The 25,696-nt window shown below is 44.4% G+C and overlaps 1 protein-coding gene across 2 annotated transcripts in view; it reads right to left on the bottom strand.

Moving 5' to 3' along the window:
- Positions 1-25,696, bottom strand: part of LOC134966067 (carcinoembryonic antigen-related cell adhesion molecule 8-like) — a 176,062-nt gene that overhangs the window by 77,041 nt on the left and 73,325 nt on the right. The window contains exons 4-5 of one of the 2 annotated variants that reach the window (XR_010188580.1): positions 16,584-16,732; positions 10,879-10,961 (exon numbers count right to left, since the gene is read on the bottom strand). Coding sequence is in view for 1 of the 2 variants with exons in the window: in XM_063942532.1 (XP_063798602.1) it covers positions 10,818-10,961 (144 nt within the window). In the remaining variant the exon portion in view is untranslated. Of the gene's footprint in view, positions 1-10,817; positions 10,962-16,583; positions 16,733-25,696 lie in introns of those variants that run through there. The other variant, XM_063942532.1, reaches the window with a different exon arrangement.

Here is a 25,696-nt window from a genome sequence, read left to right as displayed (position 1 = left end):
GAAAATGTGGAGAAGATGATGTTCATTAAAATGAATTATAATCAATTCCTCCGTGGAGACATTGACCAGCAGCAATTGCCTCCACAAAGTACACAGGGAGCTGAGATGGTGGATTCCAGTGGGGACGAATTGATAATCTGTGAGGAGGGGGATGTACACGGTGATATATCGGAGGGTGAAGATGAGGTGGACATCTTGCCTCTGTAGAGCCAGTTTGTGCAAGGAGAGATTAATTGCTTCTTTTTTGGGGGGGGTCCAAACCAACCCGTCATATCAGTCACAGTCGTGTGGCAGACCCTGTCACTGAAATGATGGGTTGGTTAAAGTGTGCATGTCCTGTTTTGTTTATACAACATAAGGGTGGGTGGGAGGGCCCAAGGACAATTCCATCTTGCACCTCTTTTTTCTTTTCTTTTTCTTTGCATCATGTGCTGATTGGGGAGGGTTTTTTTGGAAGGGACATCCTGCGTGACACTGCAGTGCCACTCCTAGATGGGCCCGGTGTTTGTGACGGCCACTAGGGTCGCTAATCTTACTCACACAGTCAGCTACCTCATTGCGCCTCTTTTTTTCTTTGCGTCATGTGCTGTTTGGGGAGGGTTTTTTGGAAGGGACATCCTGCGTGACACTGCAGTGCCACTCCTAGATGGGCCCGGTGTTTGTGTCGGCCACTAGGGTCGCTAATCTTACTCACACAGCTACCTCATTGCGCCTCTTTTTTTCTTTGCGTCATGTGCTGTTTGGGGAGGGTTTTTTGGAAGGGCCATCCTGCGTGACACTGCAGTGCCACTCCTAGATGGGCCCGGTGTTTGTGTCGGCCACTAGGGTCGCTAATCTTACTCACACAGCTACCTCATTGCGCCTCTTTTTTTTTTTGCGTCATGTGCTGTTTGGGGAGGGTTTTTTGGAAGGGACATCCTGCGTGACACTGCAGTGCCACTCCTAGATGGGCCCGGTGTTTGTGTCGGCCACTAGGGTCGCTTATCTTACTCACACAGCGACCTCGGTGCAAATTTTAGGACTAAAAATAATATTGTGAGGTGTGAGGTATTCAGAATAGACTGAAAATGAGTGGAAATTATGGTTTTTGAGGTTAATAATACTTTGGGATCAAAATGACCCCCAAATTCTATGATTTAAGCTGTTTTTTAGTGTTTTTGGAAAAAAACACCCGAATCCAAAACACACCCGAATCCGACAAAAAAAATTCGGTGAGGTTTTGCCAAAACACGGCCGCGGAACCGAACCCAAAACCAAAACACAAAACCCGAAAAATTTCAGGCGCTCATCTCTAGTTATTATACACGTCTCTCCCATCACCTCTCTGCTCCTCTGTCACAGGAAGTACACATCTCTTATACAGTATACTACACCATATTCACCAATGTTATTATACACGTCTCCCCCATTACCTCTCTGCTCCTCTCTCACAGGAAGGACACATCTCTTATACAGTATACTACACCATATTCACCAATGTTATTATACATGTCTCCCCCATTACCTCTCTGCTCCTCTCTCACAGGAAGGACACATCTCTTATACAGTATACTACACCATATTCACCAATGTTATTATACATGTCTCCCCCATTACCTCTCTGCTCCTCTCTCACAGGAAGGACACATCTCTTATACAGTATACTACACCATATTCACCAATGTTATTATACACGTCTCTCCCATTACCTCTCTGCTCCTCTCGCACAGGAAGGACACATCTCTTATACAGTATACTACACCATATTCACCAATGTTATTATTAGAGATGAGCGGGTTCGGTTTCTCTGAATCCGAACCCGCCCGAACTTCATATTTTTTTTCACGGGTCCGAGCGACTCGGATCTTCCCGCCTTGCTCGGTTAACCCGAGCGCGCCCGAACGTCATCATGACGCTGTCGGATTCTCGCGAGACTCGGATTCTATATAAGGAGCCGCGCGTCGCCGCCATTTTCACACGTGCATTGAGATTGATAGGGAGAGGACGTGGCTGGCGTCCTCTCCATTTAGATTAGGGATGAGAGAGAGAGAGAGAGATTGACCTGAGGCTGTGATACTGTAGAAGAGAGTGCAGAGTTTAGTGACTGACGACCACAGTGACCACCAGACAGTGCAGTTGTTTGTTTTATTTAATATATCCGTTCTCTGCCTGAAAAAAATGATACACACAGTGACTCAGTCACATACCATATCTGTGTGCACTGCTCAGCCCAGTGTGCTGCATCAATGTATATATATATCTGACTGTGCTCAGCTCACACAGCTTATAATTGTGGGGGAGACTGGGGAGCACTGCAGTGCCAGTTATAGGTTATAGCAGGAGCCAGGAGTACATAATATTATATTAAAATTAAACAGTGCACACTTTTGCTGCAGGAGTGCCACTGCCAGTGTGACTAGTGACCAGTGACCTGACCACCAGTATATATAATATTAGTAGTATACTATCTCTTTATCAACCAGTCTATATTAGCAGCAGACACAGTACAGTGCGGTAGTTCACGGCTGTGGCTACCTCTGTGTCGGCACTCGGCAGCCCGTCCATAATTGTATATACCACCTAACCGTGGTTTTTTTTTCTTTCTTTATACATACATACTAGTTACGAGTATACTATCTCTTTATCAACCAGTCTATATATTAGCAGCAGACACAGTACAGTGCGGTAGTTCACGGCTGTGGCTACCTCTGTGTCGGCACTCGGCAGCCCGTCCATAATTGTATATACCACCTAACCGTGGTTTTTTTTTCTTTCTTTATACATACATACTAGTTACGAGTATACTATCTCTTTATCAACCAGTCTATATATTAGCAGCAGACACAGTACAGTGCGGTAGTTCACGGCTGTGGCTACCTCTGTGTCGGCACTCGGCAGCCCGTCCATAATTGTATATACCACCTAACCGTGGTTTTTTTTTCTTTCTTTATACATACATACTAGTTACGAGTATACTATCTCTTTATCAACCAGTCTATATTAGCAGCAGACACAGTACAGTGCGGTAGTTCACGGCTGTGGCTACCTCTGTGTCGGCACTCGGCAGCCCGTCCATAATTGTATATACCACCTAACCGTGGTTTTTTTTTCTTTCTTTATACATACATACTAGTTACGAGTATACTATCTCTTTATCAACCAGTCTATATATTAGCAGCAGACACAGTACAGTGCGGTAGTTCACGGCTGTGGCTACCTCTGTGTCGGCACTCGGCAGCCCGTCCATAATTGTATATACCACCTAACCGTGGTTTTTTTTTCTTTCTTTATAGTCATACTAGTTACGAGTATACTATCTCTTTATCAACCAGTCTATATTAGCAGCAGACACAGTACAGTGCGGTAGTTCACGGCTGTGGCTACCTCTGTGTCGGCACTCGGCAGCCCGTCCATAATTGTATATACCACCTAACCGTGGTTTTTTTTTCTTTCTTTATAGTCATACTAGTTACGAGTATACTATCTCTTTATCAACCAGTCTATATTAGCAGCAGACACAGTACAGTGCGGTAGTTCACGGCTGTGGCTACCTCTGTGTCGGCACTCGGCAGCCCGTCCATAATTGTATATACCACCTAACCGTGGTTTTTTTTTCTTTCTTTATACATACATACTAGTTACGAGTATACTATCTCTTTATCAACCAGTCTATATATTAGCAGCAGACACAGTACAGTGCGGTAGTTCACGGCTGTGGCTACCTCTGTGTCGGCACTCGGCAGGCAGTCCGTCCATAATTGTATACCACCTAACCGTGGTTTTTTATTCTTTCTTCTTTATACATACATAGTTACATAGACATCTCTTTATCAACCAGTCTATATTAGCAGCAGACACAGTACAGTACGGTAGTTCACGGCTGTGGCTACCTCTGTGTCTGCACTCGGCAGGCAGTCCATAATTGTTTACTAGTATCCAACTCCATTGTTTACCTGAGGTGCCTTTTAGTTGTGCCTATTAAAATATGGAGAACAAAAATGTTGAGGTTCCAAAATTAGGGAAAGATCAAGATCCACTTCCACCTCGTGCTGAAGCTGCTGCCACTAGTCATGGCCGAGACGATGAAATGCCAGCAACGTCGTCTGCCAAGGCCGATGCCCAATGTCATAGTACAGAGCATGTCAAATCCAAAACACCAAATATCAGAAAAAAAAGGACTCCAAAACCTAAAATAAAATTGTCGGAGGAGAAGCGTAAACTTGCCAATATGCCATTTACCACACGGAGTGGCAAGGAACGGCTGAGGCCCTGGCCTATGTTCATGGCTAGTGGTTCAGCTTCACATGAGGATGGAAGCACTCAGCCTCTCGCTAGAAAAATGAAAAGACTCAAGCTGGCAAAAGCAGCACAGCAAAGAACTGTGCATTCTTCGAAATCCCAAATCCACAAGGAGAGTCCAATTGTGTCGGTTGCGATGCCTGACCTTCCCAACACTGGACGTGAAGAGCATGCGCCTTCCACCATTTGCACGCCCCCTGCAAGTGCTGGAAGGAGCACCCGCAGTCCAGTTCCTGATAGTCAGATTGAAGATGTCAGTGTTGAAGTACACCAGGATGAGGAGGATATGGGTGTTGCTGGCGCTGGGGAGGAAATTGACCAGGAGGATTCTGATGGTGAGGTGGTTTGTTTAAGTCAGGCACCCGGGGAGACACCTGTTGTCCGTGGGAGGAATATGGCCGTTGACATGCCTGCTGAAAATACCAAAAAAATCAGCTCTTCGGTGTGGAGGTATTTCACCAGAAATGCGGACAACAGGTGTCAAGCCGTGTGTTCCCTTTGTCAAGCTGTAATAAGTAGGGGTAAGGACGTTAACCACCTCGGAACATCCTCCCTTATACGTCACCTGCAGCGCATTCATAATAAGTCAGTGACAAGTTCAAAAACTTTGGGTGACAGCGGAAGCAGTCCACTGACCAGTAAATCCCTTCCTCTTGTAACCAAGCTCACGCAAACCACCCCACCAACTCCCTCAGTGTCAATTTCCTCCTTCCCCAGGAATGCCAATAGTCCTGCAGGCCATGTCACTGGCAATTCTGACGAGTCCTCTCCTGCCTGGGATTCCTCCGATGCATCCTTGCGTGTAACGCCTACTGCTGCTGGCGCTGCTGTTGTTGCCGCTGGGAGTCGATGGTCATCCCAGAGGGGAAGTCGTAAGCCCACTTGTACTACTTCCAGTAAGCAATTGACTGTTCAACAGTCCTTTGCGAGGAAGATGAAATATCACAGCAGTCATCCTACTGCAAAGCGGATAACTGAGGCCTTGACAACTATGTTGGTGTTAGACGTGCGTCCGGTATCCGCCGTTAGTTCACAGGGAACTAGACAATTTATTGAGGCAGTGTGCCCCCATTACCAAATACCATCTAGGTTCCACTTCTCTAGGCAGGCGATACCGAGAATGTACACGGACGTCAGAAAAAGACTCACCAGTGTCCTAAAAAATGCAGTTGTACCCAATGTCCACTTAACCACGGACATGTGGACAAGTGGAGCAGGGCAGGGTCAGGACTATATGACTGTGACAGCCCACTGGGTAGATGTATGGACTCCCGCCGCAAGAACAGCAGCGGCGGCACCAGTAGCAGCATCTCGCAAACGCCAACTCTTTCCTAGGCAGGCTACGCTTTGTATCACCGCTTTCCAGAATACGCACACAGCTGAAAACCTCTTACGGCAACTGAGGAAGATCATCGCGGAATGGCTTACCCCAATTGGACTCTCCTGTGGATTTGTGGCATCGGACAACGCCAGCAATATTGTGTGTGCATTAAATATGGGCAAATTCCAGCACGTCCCATGTTTTGCACATACCTTGAATTTGGTGGTGCAGAATTTTTTAAAAAACGACAGGGGCGTGCAAGAGATGCTGTCGGTGGCCAGAAGAATTGCGGGACACTTTCGGCGTACAGGCACCACGTACAGAAGACTGGAGCACCACCAAAAACTACTGAACCTGCCCTGCCATCATCTGAAGCAAGAAGTGGTAACGAGGTGGAATTCAACCCTCTATATGCTTCAGAGGTTGGAGGAGCAGCAAAAGGCCATTCAAGCCTATACAATTGAGCACGATATAGTAGGTGGAATGCACCTGTCTCAAGCGCAGTGGAGAATGATTTCAACGTTGTGCAAGGTTCTGATGCCCTTTGAACTTGCCACACGTGAAGTCAGTTCAGACACTGCCAGCCTGAGTCAGATCATTCCCCTCATCAGGCTTTTGCAGAAGAAGCTGGAGACATTGAAGGAGGAGCTAACACGGAGCGATTCCGCTAGGCATGTGGGACTTGTGGATGGAGCCCTTAATTTGCTTAACAAGGATTCACGGGTGGTCAATCTGTTGAAATCAGAGCACTACATTTTGGCCACCGTGCTCGATCCTAGATTTAAAGCCTACCTTGGATCTCTCTTTCCGGCAGACACAAGTCTGCTGGGGTTGAAAGACCTGCTGGTGACAAAATTGTCAAGTCAAGCGGAACGCGACCTGTCAACATCTCCTCCTTCACATTCTCCCGCAACTGGGGGTGCGAGGAAAAGGCTCAGAATTCCGAGCCCACCCGCTGGCGGTGATGCAGGGCAGTCTGGAGCGACTGCTGATGCTGACATCTGGTCCGGACTGAAGGACCTGACAACGATTACGGACATGTCGTCTACTGTCACTGCATATGATTCTCTCAACATTGATAGAATGGTGGAGGATTATATGAGTGACCGCATCCAAGTAGGCACGTCACACAGTCCGTACTTATACTGGCAGGAAAAAGAGGCAATTTGGAGGCCCTTGCACAAACTGGCTTTATTCTACCTAAGTTGCCCTCCCACAAGTGTGTACTCCGAAAGAGTGTTTAGTGCCACCGCTCACCTTGTCAGCAATCGGCGTACGAGGTTACATCCAGAAAATGTGGAGAAGATGATGTTCATTAAAATGAATTATAATCAATTCCTCCGCGGAGACATTGACCAGCAGCAATTGCCTCCACAAAGTACACAGGGAGCTGAGATGGTGGATTCCAGTGGGGACGAATTGATAATCTGTGAGGAGGGGGATGTACACGGTGATATATCGGAGGGTGATGATGAGGTGGACATCTTGCCTCTATAGAGCCAGTTTGTGCAAGGAGAGATTAATTGCTTCTTTTTTGGGGGGGGTCCAAACCAACCCGTCATATCAGTCACAGTCGTGTGGCAGACCCTGTCACTGAAATGATGGGTTGGTTAAAGTGTGCATGTCCTGTTTTGTTTATACAACATAAGGGTGGGTGGGAGGGCCCAAGGACAATTCCATCTTGCACCTCTTTTTTCTTTTCTTTTTCTTTGCATCATGTGCTGATTGGGGAGGGTTTTTTGGAAGGGACATCCTGCGTGACACTGCAGTGCCACTCCTAAATGGGCCCGGTGTTTGTGTCGGCCACTAGGGTCGCTAATCTTACTCACACAGTCAGCTACCTCATTGCGCCTCTTTTTTTCTTTGCGTCATGTGCTGTTTGGGGAGGGTTTTTTGGAAGGGACATCCTGCGTGACACTGCAGTGCCACTCCTAGATGGGCCCGGTGTTTGTGTCGGCCACTAGGGTCGCTAATCTTACTCACACAGCTACCTCATTGCGCCTCTTTTTTTCTTTGCGTCATGTGCTGTTTGGGGAGGGTTTTTTGGAAGGGACATCCTGCGTGACACTGCAGTGCCACTCCTAGATGGGCCCGGTGTTTGTGTCGGCCACTAGGGTCGCTAATCTTACTCACACAGCTACCTCATTGCGCCTCTTTTTTTCTTTGCGTCATGTGCTGTTTGGGGAGGGTTTTTTGGAAGGGCCATCCTGCGTGACACTGCAGTGACACTCCTAGATGGGCCCGGTGTTTGTGTCGGCCACTAGGGTCGCTAATATTACTCACACAGCTATCTCATTGCGCCTCTTTTTTTCTTTGCGTCATGTGCTGTTTGGGGAGGGTTTTTTGGAAGGGACATCCTGCGTGACACTGCAGTGCCACTCCTAGATGGGCCCGGTGTTTGTGTCGGCCACTAGGGTCGCTTATCTTACTCACACAGCGACCTCGGTGCAAATTTTAGGACTAAAAATAATATTGTGAGGTGTGAGGTATTCAGAATAGACTGAAAATGAGTGTAAATTATGGTTTTTGAGGTTAATAATACTTTGGGATCAAAATGACCCCCAAATTCTATGATTTAAGCTGTTTTTTAGTGTTTTTTGAAAAAAACACCCGAATCCAAAACACACCCGAATCCGACAAAAAAAATTCGGTGAGGTTTTGCCAAAACGCGTTCGAACCCAAAACACGGCCGCGGAACCGAACCCAAAACCAAAACACAAAACCCGAAAAATTTCAGGCGCTCATCTCTAGTTATTATACACGTCTCCCCCCATTACCTCTCTGCTCCTCTCTCACAGGAAGGACACATCTCTTATACAGTATACTACCCCATATTCACCAATGTTATTATACACGTCTCTCCCATTACCTCTCTGCTCCTCTCTCACAGGAAGGACACATCTCTTATACAGTATACTACACCATATCCACCAATGTTATTATACATGTCTCTCCCATTACCTCTCTGCTCCTCTCTCACAGGAAGGACACATCTCTTATACAGTATACTACACCATATTCACCAATGTTATTATACATGTCTCCCCCATTACCTCTCTGCTCCTCTCTCACAGGAAGGACACATCTCTTATACAGTATACTACACCATATTCACCAATGTTATTATACACGTCTCCCCCATTACCTCTCTGCTCCTCTCTCACAGGACTGACACATCTCTTATACAGTATACTACACCATATTCACCAATGTTATTATACATGTCTCCCCCATTACCTCTCTGCTCCTCTGTCACAGGAAGGACACATCTCTTATACAGTATACTACACCATATTCACCAATGTTATTATACATGTCTCCCCCATTACCTCTCTGCTCCTCTCTCACAGGAAGGACACATCTCTTATACAGTATACTACACCATATTCACCAATGTTATTATACACGTCTCCCCCATTACCTCTCTGCTCCTCTCTCACAGGACTGACACATCTCTTATACAGTTTACTACACCATATTCACCAATGTTATTATACATGTCTCCCCCATTACCTCTCTGCTCCTCTGTCACAGGAAGGACACATCTCTTATACAGTATACTACACCATATTCACCAATGTTATTATACATGTCTCTCCCATTACCTCTCTGCTCCTCTCGCACAGGAAGGACACATCTCTTATACAGTATACTACACCATATTCACCAATGTTATTATACATGTCTCTCCCATTACCTCTCTGCTCCTCTCTCACAGGAAGGACACATCTCTTATACAGTATACTACACCATATTCACCAATGTTATTATACACGTCTCCCCCATTACCTCTCTGCTCCTCTCTCACAGGAAGGACACATCTCTTATACAGTATACTACACCATATTCACCAATGTTATTATACACGTCTCCCCCATTACCTCTCTGCTCCTCTCTCACAGGACTGACACATCTCTTATACAGTATACTACACCATATTCACCAATGTTATTATACACGTCTCCCCCATTACCTCTCTGCTCCTCTCTCACAGGAAGGACACATCTCTTATACAGTATACTACACTATATTCACCAATGTTATTATACACGTCTCTCCCATTACCTCTCTGCTCCTCTCTCACAGGAAGGACACATCTCTTATACAGTATACTACCCCATATTCACCAATGTTATTATACATGTCTCTCCCATTACCTCTCTCAGAGCCGGCCTTAGGCATAGGCAAACTAGGCAAATGCCTAGGGCATTTGGTATGCTTAGGGGCACCAGCAACTTCTGCTGATTAAAATGATATGCGGCATGCCTATATTCTGTGTGTGACTGCGGCTGTATCTGCATACGAAATACTACATTGCAGTGCATTCCTGGAAATCACTGTAATGTAGCATTTTGTATGCAGATACAGCCACAGTCGCACACAGAATATAGACATGCTGCATATTATTTTAATCAGCAGAAGCTGATTGTGCATCCTAGCCACATAGTAATGCAAATAAGATGCATTTTCAGAAACAAAAGGCGCCAGACGTTAGCAGAGCTGCCAGATGACTCATGCCAGCAGGGACGGATTGGGAACAAAAAGCGGCCCTGGAAACATTTGTACTAGTGGCCCCACATGGGCAGCACCAGAGGTGTAAGGTCTAGCCATGGGCCATGGCAGCAGCTCCCTCCCCCAAGACTTTCCAGATAGTGGGCATGTCCAGCATCAAGGGGGAAGTTAAAAAGAAATAAAATTAAATATTATGAGCACATTATATGATACACCTTCAGAATTTAGGAAACTATATAATTCTTTAGAAAGATATATTTTCTTGCTTATTACATCAACCGTATCCCAATCACTATTCACTCAATCTTATATGTCAGCCAAGCAGGCAGACAGAGCATACACTAGATCATCTGCAATCACAGGCTAAGTGGCAAAGTCATTTTCATATATGCAAATTATTTAGCATCTTATTCATTATGTCTATAAAAAGGACCAGGTGCCCTCAAACAAAACAGGCCCCACGGGTGCGTCGGCCCACCGGGAATCTTCCCTGTAGACCCTATGGCCAATCCGCCTCTGCATGCCAGGCATCTCCTGCAGAACTAGTGGCGGTGCTAGGGGGCACCAGCCAAAATCTTGCCTAGGGCATCATATTGGTTAGGGCCGGCTCTGACCTCTCTGCTCCTCTCTCACAGGAAGGACACATCTCTTATACAGTATACTACCCCATATTCACCAATGTTATTATACATGTCTCTCCCATTACCTCTCTGCTCCTCTCTCACAGGAAGGACACATCTCTTATACAGTAGAAAGGTTACACTAACAATCAGCACAGTTCCCAGGACTGTCCCAAAGATGATTCCAGCTATCTGTGTAACACTGAGCTCATCAGGGGATCCACGAACACCTGTAGAATAAATGGATTAGTACGTTCTTAAAATATTATCAAAGAAAATTGACATAAGACAGTTTCTAGTCTGCCCCCCAAAATACTTGTGCCTTATCTATCTATACAGCAGATACATCCCCCTGTGTGTTGTATATTAAACATGATTTAATGTAGAAAAAAATGAAACAATTATAAATGCACCGGCAACTCCATTGAATAGAATAGTTAATCCAAAATACTTTGATTCTACAGGCAAGTACACAACTTCCATTGACAGCTCCTTCACTATATATATATATTTCTTTTTCTTTTTATTTCGTTTTTTATAAAACAGATAAGGTTTAAGTCTTGTATACAGTTTTTGGCATTGACCATACGTTTATTTTTACTTTTTAAATTATACTACAATTTCAAATAATTCTTTCACTGTGTGTATAACAGAGAATTTAGTGGCTTCATAACCAAAATCAATATAGATACAGTATTATGTTTTTATTAAAGTGACTTTTCACCATAATATAAAATGTATAAAGGATTTATGGCTTCCGGGGCCCATGCCCTGACTGTTTTCAAAAGTAGAAAAGAAAAAATGCCCTCCTCTGTCCCGATTTTCGCGGAGTAGTCCCATTTCTTAGGGACGGTCCCGCTGTCCCACCAGCGGGCCACAGTGTCCCGTGGTGTGTGTGTGTGGGAAGGGGGGGGGGGAGTTGGGAGGCTCCTGTCACTTGCTGCTCTGCTTAGCAGAGCCGTGGTGAATAGATGCTGTGTTCATAGAGGGACATGGGGCATGCTGGCAGCTCACAGAGCGGTGGGCATACCCCCTCAGTGATTAAAATGGGGGCGTGGCTTGCAATCGCGATACTCCTGCAAAGCGATGCCCCATTTTACATGGGCCACACACCCTTTTTGTACGCGTGGCAGAGGTGCACAAAGGGTCCCACTTAACCAGCTCCTGAAGTTGGGAGGTATGGAAAAGGGGGTGTGCAGGGGAGAGCTTTTATCATGTACATAACTTATAGCAGTAGATTTATTATTATTATTATTAATATTATCATTATCATCATTATTATTCTTTATTAGGTGCCACAAGGGGGTCGTAGCATATTACAAAGTAGAAAAAGCGAAACAGAACTAAACAAGAAAGAAGTGACTTACAGCACAGAACATTGCAGGACATGAATGTGCTTTATAATCATTGCTGCATCAGCAGTCACATTACCCCCAAGAGAGACCTAGCATCATTCTCTACCTGCCTGCAGCCAGACAGTGAATGGCTGTACACATGCTGGGCCTAATTCACATGGGGTCGCAAAGCGGCTATTGTACGCAAATCGGACAATGTTTTCTTATAGTGCATGCATCTGAGCCGCAGTGAATTGCAATGACAATCACACTGAGGATTTAGTCACAGAGAGAGTGACAGATAGCGTTTTGGGGTGGTAACCAGGAGTGGTTGGAATACCGCAGGTCTGTCATAGCTATTCAGATGGAGTTTTCTGGGTGTGCATAACTTAGCAGTTGCGATCTTACTTGCTACTGGAGAGCCCTCTTCGTTCAGGAGAGTAGCTCAGCCTGCACGTCTACAGAGGATCTCTGCGACATGACCCGATTTGTGACGATGGTACCAATCGCTGTTGGATGGAAATAATACAACAGCAGTAGGAGTCCCTATGCTCAGGATAGCTTCTGCCTATATTAGCATATAATCACAATTACATGCAGCAAAAGGGGTGGTATTCATGTGACCGCCAGTCAGCTGACCGACAGTCACATGACCTCCTCCGTGAGCCCGACGGCTCACTATCCCGATGGCCGGCATGCCGACCAACAGGGACTATTTCCACTCGTGGGTGTCCACGACACCCATAGAGTGGGAATAGAACCCGTGGCGACCGCAGGTCTCCACCGAGCCCGCAGCATGGCGAGCGCAGCGTGGCGAGCACAGCGAGCCCGCAAGGGGCTTGCTGCACTCGCCCCTCCCCGCCGGGATCCCGGCGTCGGTATGCTGCCGGGATCCCGGCGTCGGTAAGGTGACCGGCGGTCAGGAGACCGCCGGTCACCAGTACTACACCCCAGCAAAAGATAGCAAGAACAATGACATCTGAATTAGGCCCACTGACTGCTGGGTAGGTAGGGGCCCTAGGTCATTGCTTTGTGAATGGGTGGGTATGGACCCCAGTGCATTGCTTTGTGAATGGGTGGGTATGGACCCCAGTGCATTGCTTTGTGAATGGGTGGGTATGGACCCCAGTGCATTGCTTTGTGAATGGGTGGGTATGGACCCCAGTGCATTGCTTTGTGAATGGGTGGGTATGGACCCCAGTGCATTGCTTTGTGAATGGGTGGGTATGGACCCCAGTGCATTGCTTTGTGAATGGGTGGGTATGGACCCCAGTGCATTGCTTTGTGAATGGGTGGATACGGGCCTCAGTGCATTGCTTTGTGAATGAGTGAGTATGGGCCTCAGTGCATTGCTTTGTGAATGAGTGAGTATGGGCCTCAGTGCGTTGCTTTGTGAATGGGTGGGTATGGGCTTCTGTGCATTGCTTTGTGAATGGGTGGGTATGGGCCTCAGTGCGTTGCTTTGTGAATGGGTGAGTATGGACCCCAGTGCGTTGCTTTGTGAATGAGTGAGTATGGGCCTCAGTGCATTGCTTTGTGAATGAGTGAGTATGGGCCTCAGTGCGTTGCTTTGTGAATGGGTGGGTATGGGCCTCAGTGCGTTGCTTTGTGAATGGGTGGGTATGGACCCCAGTGCAACAGGCTCACATACAGCGGCGCGCTGATCTTTTTTGCACACGGCCCATAGCCTGTTGAGTGCGGGGACAGATTCAACAAGCAGCCTAACCATCTCCATTGTCCTCCTGTCCCTGTAATATGGCAGATACCTACTCAGCAAAACTAGTGCTATACCAATACACATTTGCCTCCATCATATATATATATATATATATATATATATCGTCAAAATTTATAAGTGTGCGCTCATGTGGATCTAATATAATCTGTATTAAAATATTTTCTTATAATTAAAATATTTTCACATGCATTCCTCACAAACGTGGGTGGCAGCTGATAACAAATTATGGTGATTAGAATGTGTAAAAAATAGAAGTAATCAGCGCCTAATAATGCGTAGAAAATGACGGTGGGGACATAGAATGATATTTAGTGAAAAAAATGGGACAACCACTTATCTCAGAGAGGAATCTTCGGTCCTCAGACCAATATCATCACAGTAATATGCAAAAGAGAAAAAGAAACAACCAATAGTGTGTACCGTTTAAACCTATATGTACTAATAGCATTTTTCTACTTAGTGAGTGTTAATTGGAAATGCTCCCAGAATATCACACTCCACAATAGCGTAGTAGAAAGATAATTTTTCACATTTAATTAAGTACATAAAATGTATCCACGGTTTAAATTGAACAGGTATTGCACGTACAAGAAACAAATGATGTAGAAGCTTATCTGTCCATACATTTTTTTTTCAAATTTATTTCTTATGACAAAAAAATATATACCGTGCCAAGCTCCCAGCATGGAGCAATGGAAAGAGCAAAAAATTGGAGTCTCAGGAATTCCTCCTTACTCCCTCCAGGCTAAACACCGGCAGCTGGACCAGGTAAGTTCCTTTCCAGATGTGGATGCAGGTAGATGGATGAATTAGCCGCCAATGCCTTTCCATTGCTCCATGCTGGGAGCTTGGCACGGTACGGTTCCAATCATATTTACATAAAGTGAAGGACCACGCTTTTAATTGGATGAAAGAAAAATCTTTTATATATATATATTTTTTTTTGTCATATGAAATAAATTTGAAAAATTTTTTTATACAAAATACTACACTATATGTTATTTCTCTCTCTCTATTTGCATGGATATATACTTATAAGGAATTTCACGGTCTGAAGAATTTTGGAGGAAAGCAAGATTAAAGTCACTTAAAGAGAAACCATCTGGGACATTTAAATAGACTTTATCATTACTCCTCCAGACCTGAATCTATATGTGTTATTTCAACCATTTCTTTGTAACCTAACATAAGGTGGTAGCGCCAAAGATATCTTCAAATATTTGTCTTTTTACTGTTTTGTTTATAGTGATTGGGAATCACTAGAATATATCTAGGCTGCTTCTCTCCTCCAAGCGCTATTTTCTAATCCATATATTTATCTGTATCATAGAAGCAATTGCTGTCCGTATCCCTTTCACAGAATGGCGTCCACTAACAAACCCTAATTGGTGGGGAGAAATAATTGTAGATAAAAAGGATTGTAAACGTGTGGCCATTACTTTAGAAAGAATCTTTAGGTCTACATTCAATAGTGTTATGGGTCGGTAAGAGTCCAAACAAGAAGGGTCTCGGCCAGTTTTGGAATCAATGTTGTGAATGCTTTATTAATATTTGGATATCGTGGGCAATTTTTATATATAGTACAATATAATTCTAATAACGTAGGAGTAATATCCATTTGCAAAATTTTAAAATATTCGCCTGAAAAACCGTCTGGCCCAGGAGTCTTACATGTTTTAATAGACGAGATTGCAACGGATAGCTCTTGATCAGAGATTTCTGCATCCATCGTGAGACAAGGTAAGTTGGCTTTCCTAAATAATTAGTCCATTAATGGTTGGTCTGATGGTGGAGCAGAATAACGATCAGAATAAAATTTATGGGAAATAAGAGAGATATCAGGAGTACTGGTCAAAGACGAGAGTTCATCGCTCGCCTTTATAGAAACAATGTGATTTTTACGGTGCTATGTCTTAGTCAAAGAGGCTAAGAGATGGCCTGTCCGACTACCCCATCTATAGTAATGGTTTTTGGTATAGTCAAGTCGTAACTGAGCTTGAGAGAGAAGAAAGTCATCGTGTAGACTCTTAGCTTGGGTATAGAGTGTAAAATTACTCATAGAAGAGTTGGATACATATTCTGAGAATCTTACTCGACCAGTTTCAGATAGAGTATTGTATCGTTCCTTGAGGATTTTATTACTATTTGCTATGTAGGAGATAATATGTCCCCGCATTACAGTCTTAGAAGCTTCCCAAAACAAAAGTGGGTCTCCCCAATGTTCAATATTATTGTCGACATAGTCAGACCAATGTCTTTTAAGGTAAGATTTAAAGTCATCAGACTGAAATAAATATGAGGGGAATCTCCAAGTTTTATGTAGGGGTCCAGTCGGTGATTGACGTATAGATAGGGTGATAGGTGAATGGTCAGAAATAATTAAGTAACCTATGTCGGCCGATTATACCGTTTGAACTAAAATGTCAGATACCAATAAATAGTAAATGCGTGAGAACGAGCGATGGACTCCAGAATAATAGGTAAAGGAATTATCAGATGGGTGAAATAATCTCCACACATCAGCCAACTGGTTTTGTATCATAAAATTATTTCAAATATCCCAAGTTTGAGAGGATGGGTTAGATGGGACAGGGGATTTATCCAAAACTGGGTCTTTGATAATATTGAGTTCACTCCCTAATGTAACTGGGAAAATAACACATTGAGCTAGCATTTAGGAGATATTGTTGAGAAATCAGATACTTGGTTATTAGGGGCATATACGTTCAGGAGGATATAAGGCGTGTCTCTGATTTTAATGTCAACCATAACAAATCTACCTTCTGGATCAACAACGATATCCAAGATTGTGTAGGAGTGGCGTCTAGCAATTAGAATGGCCACTCCTTGAGATTTGCAGATATATGGAGCCGAAATACAGTAAGAGAGCCAGTAGGGAAGAGCCATCCCCAGCCCTCCAGTGAGTTTCCTGTAAAAACATTATATCGTTAGCTAAACATTTCAAATGAGTGAGAATTTTATGATGTTTGATAAGAGTATTAAGACCCCCAGTGTTCCAGGATAAGAATTTTAGAGAATCTGGTGGTGAGGAGAATGGAAGGGTAACATGATGAACTGCCATTATCCTACACCAGTTTTTACAGAGATAGCAATGAATGGAAAAAGATTTGTAAGGTGGGATTGCCCCCTATCCCAGCTAGTGAGGGACAACCCCCTGGACAAAGGACCCAGCATCGACACAGACATCGGAAAAATATTTAGTAATATGAAACAATACAAATCAAAAATAGTAGGAAAAAATTGAAGTTTCAATGTAATTTTTCTAAATTTTCCAACCAAAATAACATGGCGGTCTCTGACTGGAGAGTCAGAGTCAGCCAGGCAAATCTTAAACACAATTAAGAAACATGAAACAATCAAGAGAAAATTAAACATTGTGTTAATACAAGATTGAGAGGTATTTTTCTCTTCCATATGACAGTAATGTAAATAAAGGGGAGTAAATTACCATCATAACACAAAGTATATATATAAGGGCAGGTCCTTCAAATGTTCTGTCAAAGTCAGAAAAATATCTCTATGCACACTGCCATATTTGCACCTCACACAGGTCTGCGCTGCGCATGCGTGCGCTCTCCCGTGCGTGCGCATACTCGCTGTTGCGGGCACCCGCGGGCGCGCGGTATGTGCATTTACGGTAGAGTTCATGTGTTCGTAGCGTGCGACTCAATCGTTACACATTTTCACTATATAATGTATTTTGTAGATCATGGTCCCTTTGATAGAATCTGAAAGTTTGGTTAATGTAGAATGTTCATGAACAGAGAGATCCCCCTTTGTTTGATACGAAGGGTCAGACAGGAGTAATACAGTGGTGTTTAGTATCCATCGGAAGAGTATCTAATTAGCAATATTCCGGTGTTGGTTTGAAGCGGATTAATCGCTCGTGCGAATAATTATGGACATAAGAAGTTTATGTCCATTTACTATTATTTGCACTTAATTATCCATGCGGCGGGAAACCCAGTTTCCCTCCCACCTGAGCTGTTGGAAATAGTCACAGCCCACCTGTATGAATCAACCTATGACCTTTTGTTATAATGCGAGGAGGAATTCCTGTGTCCAATGAACAATGAGATTGTAGGGACCATTGAATTGTATTGTGTGTGGGGCATAAATAGACAAGCCGATCACATCCAGCTCTCACTCTTCAACGGTTATCATTGCTGAAAATCGGGAGCTGGATGTCCAGAGGCGCATGCGATCGTTTCCTTTGTGCGTAAGTTTTCTCCGCAATCATATTGTCTTTCCTTGTTGTTATGGGCCATATCTCTCTCTCTCTCTCTCTTCTCCTTTTTCTCTCGTAATCCCTTGAACGTAATAGTATTGTATTGTATTTTATGTATAGTTATCTGGTTAGGTAGTCTATGTTATATTGTAGTGTATGACTTGTATTGTATTAATTCTTTTGCAAGTATAACATTCATAATATATATATTAGGCGTTGGACCCTAAGCACGGTATCTGTGTATTTCTTATAGTGTTAAGTATTCTCAGAGCGTCGGTGACGCTCAAACAGCTTTTAAGTTAATCAGGTTACACTGTGTTGCATCTACACCCTATCTCTACACAAAGGTTTTACAGCATAGTACATTGTTTATGGTTTAGATATAAAGGTTTAACATTGTGAGCGACTGCGCCGCTCGTGATCTCCTCGTGGTCTCGAGCGTCCGCTACGCTGATAGCGTAGCATTACGGTAGTCGCTCACCTATAAGTGTGCCCGATACCAACAGCGTATTCTCGTGAGCGTCTGTATCGCTCGAGCAGCCCGCTCCCGATACAGCGTCCGTTACGCTATAGTGAACCATTACGTTAGTCAGCAGCCAATAGCGTGCCTGCCTGTGATCTCTTGGCCGTGAGCGAACGTGACGCTTGAGTGTCTCGACCACGGCTAAGCGATTGTTACGCAACGAGCGTACCCTTACGGTACTCCATACGTAAATAGCGTACAGTGTTCTTAGACCTCATAAAGGGTTTTATATAAGATAAATATTTAGCTTTATCAATTGGCGGCTCGCCCGTCCTTCACATATCTGCACTAGGTAATTTCAGCAGACATTATCCAGCAGCAAAGGGCGGGAGGTCATATTCCTCGTAGTGCTGTTTGGATAAGCGTCTGCTTCGCTTAGTAAAGGGTGCTGAAGGAATCCGGGACCGGAGGTAAGAACAAAACGATAGTGTCTTTTTAAAACTGTTTATTTCTGTCTTGCGTACACACGCACGCATATCTGCATTTCTTTTCATTCGTGTATTTTCATATATCACTCTCCTGTTTGCCATTGTATAATTGATAAAACGTGCTAAGAGAGATTTGCCGCTATTTCATAGTTAAAGAGTAAAGGTAATACAGTTAAGGTATAGAAATACACACAGCTCTACCTAAAGGTAAAAGGAGAGATTGGTGTGGTGTGCGGTAGATGATCGAGGATCATCTACATTGATAAAACGTGTTAGTTGTGTTACGGTGGACAAAGACTGGTGTACACGTGTCTCTAACAAAGGGAGAGACTCGCGTGCGCAAAGGCCGACGCACACAGCATAAATTACGCAACGGAGCGTCTGAGTACGCCCACGTAACTCAAGTCACACGATAGTGTTGATTTTTAAATAGCGCAACAGGCGATAAGTAACGCAACAGGCGATAAATAGCGCAACAAGCGATAAGTAGCGCAACAGGCGGTAAGTAGCGCAAATCTATTTTAAATTTTAAATTTAAATTAAAAGATCCTTCTCCTAATTTGTAACACATCTGGTCTAAAGAGAAATTTCTGCGCAGAAATAGAAATAGAAACAAAAGTGTATATGTGGTGAGTGAGTGTTTGTTTTTACAATTTTGAGGATTGAACCAAAAGAAATCATCGAGTTCTCGTGAAGGTACATACGTGTAAGTGACATGCACGGTGGCTAGGGAGGCATCCTTGGTTAAACATAAAATTTGAGCATTAGAGTGTAGCAGACCAGGAGGTCATACTGTAACAGACCAGGAGGTCAGACCAGGAGGTCGCATAACAGACCAGGAGGTCTAGGTACAGCAGACAAGGAAGTCCGCTATAGAGACAAGGCACAACACCAAAGAAGGGTTGGTGCAACACCCATATAGGCCATACAAGCTCTTGCTGAAGGAATTCGCAGCCGCAATTTTCGATTCCGCTGGTCGCTCCGTACATAAGATTAGTTGCTTATGTGCTGAACGATTGTACCGCACGTAATTGTGTGCATTAGTAAACCTGACCGGTACTATTTGTGTACGAAGGTCATAAACGCTATTTGTACATTCTAACGTGATTTGTGTAATTTTTTATTTTTTCAAAAAGGGAAGTTCGCTGGTCACTCAGGAACTATCTGACAACCACACCTTTACTGGAAAGGGTTAATGCTCTGCGGATCACACCCACATGTTCCAGTAAACAAAGGTTAATAGGGGCCCTGGGTCGAGTACGCCAGCACTATATCAGTGTGATCAGGTCGTATTGGTCGGCGTGGGCGAGTGAGTGAGGTGCTCGGTAAACTTCACCGCCAACCTATCGTGAATATCTTGGTTTTTTGTAAGGTTCCGTAACACCTGCAAATTATGGGGGCCAGTTGTTCAGGAAGGGGGCGATCAACCTCGGTTCGGGTTGATTCTGTAAACCGACCAGTCGGGTCGGCAAGGTACGTAATGTGTGAAAAATACGGAAGGCACACAGAAATTTTATGTGATGAATGGGAGAAAATGACTGTACATGACGGGGAGAAATTCCCAAGAGTAGGTAGCTTCAGCCCAGAAGTGTTAACGAATTTAAGGAGAAGGATATGTCTCATTAAATCAGCAAAGAGGCGAATCCAACATTATGATTATTTGCAGTTGTGGCAACAGGAGGGTGACATACAGAGAGGATTGGCTCAGGCGGCGGGATCTGGCTCTATCAAGAAACTGATAGCCACGGCCCCACTGCCACCATACATACCAGGAGAGAAATTGGTTGCGGAGAATGACGCACTAAGGTGTAACAAACAAACACTTAGCAACTGTGTAAATGTTAAAGATAATGTTAACCAATTAACCAATGCAAGTATTAACCCGTGCAAGTTGTACCCTGTTTTGAACTTTCCCCAGGAGTGTGATCAAGAGGACGAATCGGCAACAATATCGGCGCTCTCTCTAGCAGCCACCATATCAGAAACAACAGTAGGCACGGCTCCACCCATGAGATTAGTAACAAAAGCCCCTAGCGGAGGGATAGGTGAGGTCGTATCAACGGGTAAGTACGGCACCATACACTATGCTGAAACTATTTCACCACAGGCTGTAGAATCTACACAGAATGATGTTGTTAGAATTAATCCTGTTAAGGTAATAGTAGTGCCAAATGGGAAAACGGACTCTTCAGGAGTCACTCCTGTTAGGAACATCGCCATGTATAGCCCGTTTACCCGAATGGAATTAAGGACCATAATGTCTGAATTCCCTGACCCTAGAAAAGACTTAGTTGCTAGCCAAAAATACATCAGAGACCTAGGAAACACTTTAGAGCCCAATGACAAAGATTGGCAGGTATTGCTGAGGGCATGTTTACCCTCCAATGTCGACGCAACTCAATTTTTAGTTGACTGTGGATTAGATCAGGATGTACCTCTTACAGACGTGTATAACAAAGATAATGTAAAAAGAATAAGCTTACAGTTAAAGGAGTATTTCCCCGCGGTAGTTAAATGGAACAAGATATTCTCCATTAAACAAAAGGAGTCAGAAACAGCTGCAGAATATTTTCACAGAGCATTATCAGAGATGGCAAAATACACAGGCATAGAGGACATTAGAACAAACATAAACCATCGAGAAGTAGCAGTATCAGTACTGATGGATGGTTTAAAAGAGTCATTAAAGACTAGGGTACAGACCACACAACCATGTTGGCGAGGTCTGTCTGTGGCTACTTTGAGAGAGGCTGCTATTGATCACGACCGGAATATCACCAGACACAGGGAGTCACAAGGTGATAAGTTAATGTCAGTAAGTATACAGGCCCTGACCACAAAACAGCCTGTGTTAATATCACCAAACCCTGTGGGTAAGTCAAATGTGGTAACATGTTATTTTTGTCACAAACAGGGACACTTTGCACGAGACTGTAGATCGAGAAATGTACAAAAATCTTATCAACCCCCTAGACAACGACACGACACACGACATTGGGATCAGGGTCCACAGAGACGGAGTTATGAGCCACATACAGGGGAAACAAAAAGATACCCCCCGAACAGAGACTGGCAAGCCACTGGTGGTTCCCATTTAACCCCTTCACAAGTAGTTGCTGCCAGCGGGATTCAGGGAGGTCACCATACCCAATAGGGGTGTGGCCATACCTGTAATCTGCAGCCAGTAAAATTGATTGCAAGTCTTGGGAGTGAACCCGAAGTTGCAATTAATGTAGCTGGTAAATCATTAAACTTTCTTGTAGATACGGGGGCGGCCAAATCAGTGATAAATTCGACAGTGGGCATGAGAACCACTGGTAAGACAATTCCAGCCATAGGAGTAACAGGAGTAGTCCAGCACTACCCTGTTAGCAAACCAGCCGAGATTACAGTAGGGCCGTTACATACCAAGCATTCCTTTTTGCTGGCTGCATCGGCACCGACTAATCTCCTGGGAAGAGACTTATTGTGCAAAATGGGGTGCGTCATTTATTGTACTCCTGAAGGTGTATTCTTGGACATACCTGAGAATCACGCTCAGGAAGTGCGAGACATGTTAGACTCCCCGTCAAAATTAATGTCACATACCATTATGACAAATAGGACTCCATCCCAAGTAGAGGAAATGACATCCCAGATACCAGAGTCACTTTGGACTAAAGACGGACAGGACACTGGATTAATGGCAAACGTAGCTCCGGTAATGGTACAAGTAAAAGATGGTAGGATAGCTCCAAAAATCCCACAGTACCCTCTGAAGCCAGAGGTGGAGTTAGGAGTGTATCCCGTAATAGAGCGCTTGCTACAACAGGGCATTCTGGTAAGAACGTCCAGCACTGCCAATAGTCCCATCTTCCCTGTGAAAAAGAGTGGGGGGAGGGGTTACAGGCTAGTGCAGGATCTAAGGGGGATTAACAAAATAGTTGAGAGTCAGTTCCCCGTAGTGCCAAATCCAGCTGTCATCCTTATGCAAATCCCGCCCACTGCGAAATTTTTCACTGTTATTGACCTCTGCTCCGCTTTCTTTTCGGTACCTCTGCACCCTGACAGCCAATATTTGTTTGCATTCACATACAGAGGAGTCCAATACACATGGACTCGATTACCACAAGGATTCATAGATAGTCCAAGTATATTTTCTCAGGCTTTGCATGATTGTTTACAGTCTTTCCAACCAGTGAGTGGATCAGTATTAATACAGTACGTGGATGATCTACTACTGTGTTCTGATTCATTGGAAGCATCCCTGAAGGATACGAAACAGCTCCTGTTTCATCTTTCAGACACAGGACACAAGGTTTCCAAAGACAAGTTGCAATTATGCCAAACTAAGGTAAAATATTTGGGACACTGTCTAACACAAGGACTGAGACACCTGACCGCTGATAGAATTCAAGCAATTAGAGACATGACTCTGCCACAAACCCAGCAACAGATCAGAACATTTTTAGGAATGTGTGGGTATTGCCGTAATTGGATCCCAGGGTTTTCCATTCTAGCGTTACCCTTGCAGGAGATGGTCTCCTCAAACAAACCTGATCGGATTTCGCATACAGACGAGTCTGAGACGGCATTTGAGAGACTTAAACAGTGCCTAACGCAGGCACCAGCATTAGGTATGCCAGACTATGGGAAACCCTTTGAACTATACGGAACAGAAAGTGCTGGTTGCGCGGCAGGCGTCCTAACCCAAAAGCACGGTGATGCCAGCAGGCCAGTAGCATACTACAGCGCTCAGCTAGACACGGTAGCGCGATCCCTCCCCACATGCTTGCGAAGCGTTGCTGCGATAGCATTGCTAGTAACGAAAAGCGAAGACGTAGTGCTAGGTCACAACCTCACAATTCATACACCTCATGCAGTGTCAGCCTTGCTAAATTCTGCCCAAACCAGGCACGTCTCATCAGCGCGGTTTACAAGATGGGAATTGGCACTAATGGCCCCCGTAAACATCACCATAAGGAGATGCAGTGCATTAAATCCTGCAACATATCTCCCAGGTGTGCCTGGACAGGCACAAAGGGTGGAGGATGAGAGTGGTGGGGAAGGAGAATTTAACACACAGGAAGACACACATGATTGTATGGAATATTTGACCCAAAATTTTACCGCAAGGCCTGACATCAGTGACAATCCACTGGAAGATGTAGATCTAACTTTCTACACGGACGGTAGTTGTCACAGACAGTCAGACTCGGGAGACTTGTGTACTGGATACGCAGTCGTAGATGAACACCATAGAAGCGGAACCGCTAGGCCCACCTCACTCAGCCCAGGTTGCTGAACTGGTCGCCCTTACCAGAGCATGTGAATTGGCTAAGGGCAAATCAGCCAATATCTACACCGATTCTAGATACGCATTCGGGGTAGTCCATGATTTCGGAGCCCTATGGCGCCTCAGAAATTTCATGACGGCAGCTGGTACACCGATAGCGCATGCAGCTCACATAAAAAGGCTTCTAACAGCAATACAGGAACCCGACAGAGTGGCTGTTATCAAGTGTAAAGCACACACATATAGCCAGGACCCAGTATCACTTGGTAACAGCCGAGCAGACGAAGCTGCTAAGTTAGCAGCCGGTACCCCCAGACAGACAGACACCACACAACTGATGGTATTTAATACCATCAACACACAGAAGTTGTGTGAGATGCAAAATTTGTGTTCCACACAGGAAAAGGCAGTCTGGAAGGCAAAAGGATATGGCCAGGAGTCCTCAGGACTCTGGACGGATGGACACGGTAAACCAGTGGCCCCCAGAGCATATCTTCCATGTTTAGCTGAGGCAGCTCACGGGCTGACTCATCTGGGCAAGGAAGGAATGTGCAAATTGGTAAGAGCATATTGGTGCGCCCCAGGATTTTCATCTCATGCGAGTAAAAGAGCAATGTCATGCCTTACCTGTTTGAGAAAGAACATCGGAAAGGCAATACCAACAGAACCATCTCATATCCCACCTGCAGGCGGCCCTTTCCAGGTAATACAGATTGACTTCATTCAATTACCCCCTTGTCGAAATTTGAAATATGTACTTGTTTGTATAGATGTTTTCTCAAATTGGGTTGAAGCATTTCCTGCGGCTACAAATACCGCTATGTTTACTGCTAAGAAAATTGTGCAGGAATTTGTATGTAGATATGGTATCCCTAGAATTATCGAAAGTGATAGGGGTACCCATTTTACAGGTGATGTCTTTCAAGGAATGTGTAAGTTGATGGGAATTGATAGCAAGCTGCACACTCCATACCGTCCACAGGCGAGTGCGAAAGTGGAAAGAGTGAACAGCACTATTAAAAATAAACTGAGTAAAGTGATGGCAGAGACAGGATTGACATGGCCAGAAGCTTTACCCATTGTACTGTACAGCATCAGAACCACTCCCAGGTCCCCTCTTAATCTGTCTCCCTTTGAAATCTTGTTTGGTCGACAACCGCATGTTATGATTAACCCTCAGGATGATTTGAAGTGTAACAATGAAGTGACTGTAAAGTACTTGATTAACATGAGTACACAGCTAAGGAATCAAATTAATAATTTGAAGTTGGTGATTCCTGATTTACCAGATAGTAATTGTCATGACATTGAACCTGGGGATTATGTAATGATACGGAATTTTCTACGCTCAGGTTGCCTTATTGACAGATGGGAAGGACCATACCAGGTCTTATTGACTAGCACTACAGCATTGAAGG

The sequence above is a fragment of the Pseudophryne corroboree genome, chromosome 10, assembly GCF_028390025.1.
Source record: "Pseudophryne corroboree isolate aPseCor3 chromosome 10, aPseCor3.hap2, whole genome shotgun sequence".
In the NCBI taxonomy this organism is placed as follows: Eukaryota; Metazoa; Chordata; class Amphibia; order Anura; family Myobatrachidae; genus Pseudophryne; species Pseudophryne corroboree.
This window is presented reverse-complemented; position numbering and strand designations above follow the sequence as displayed.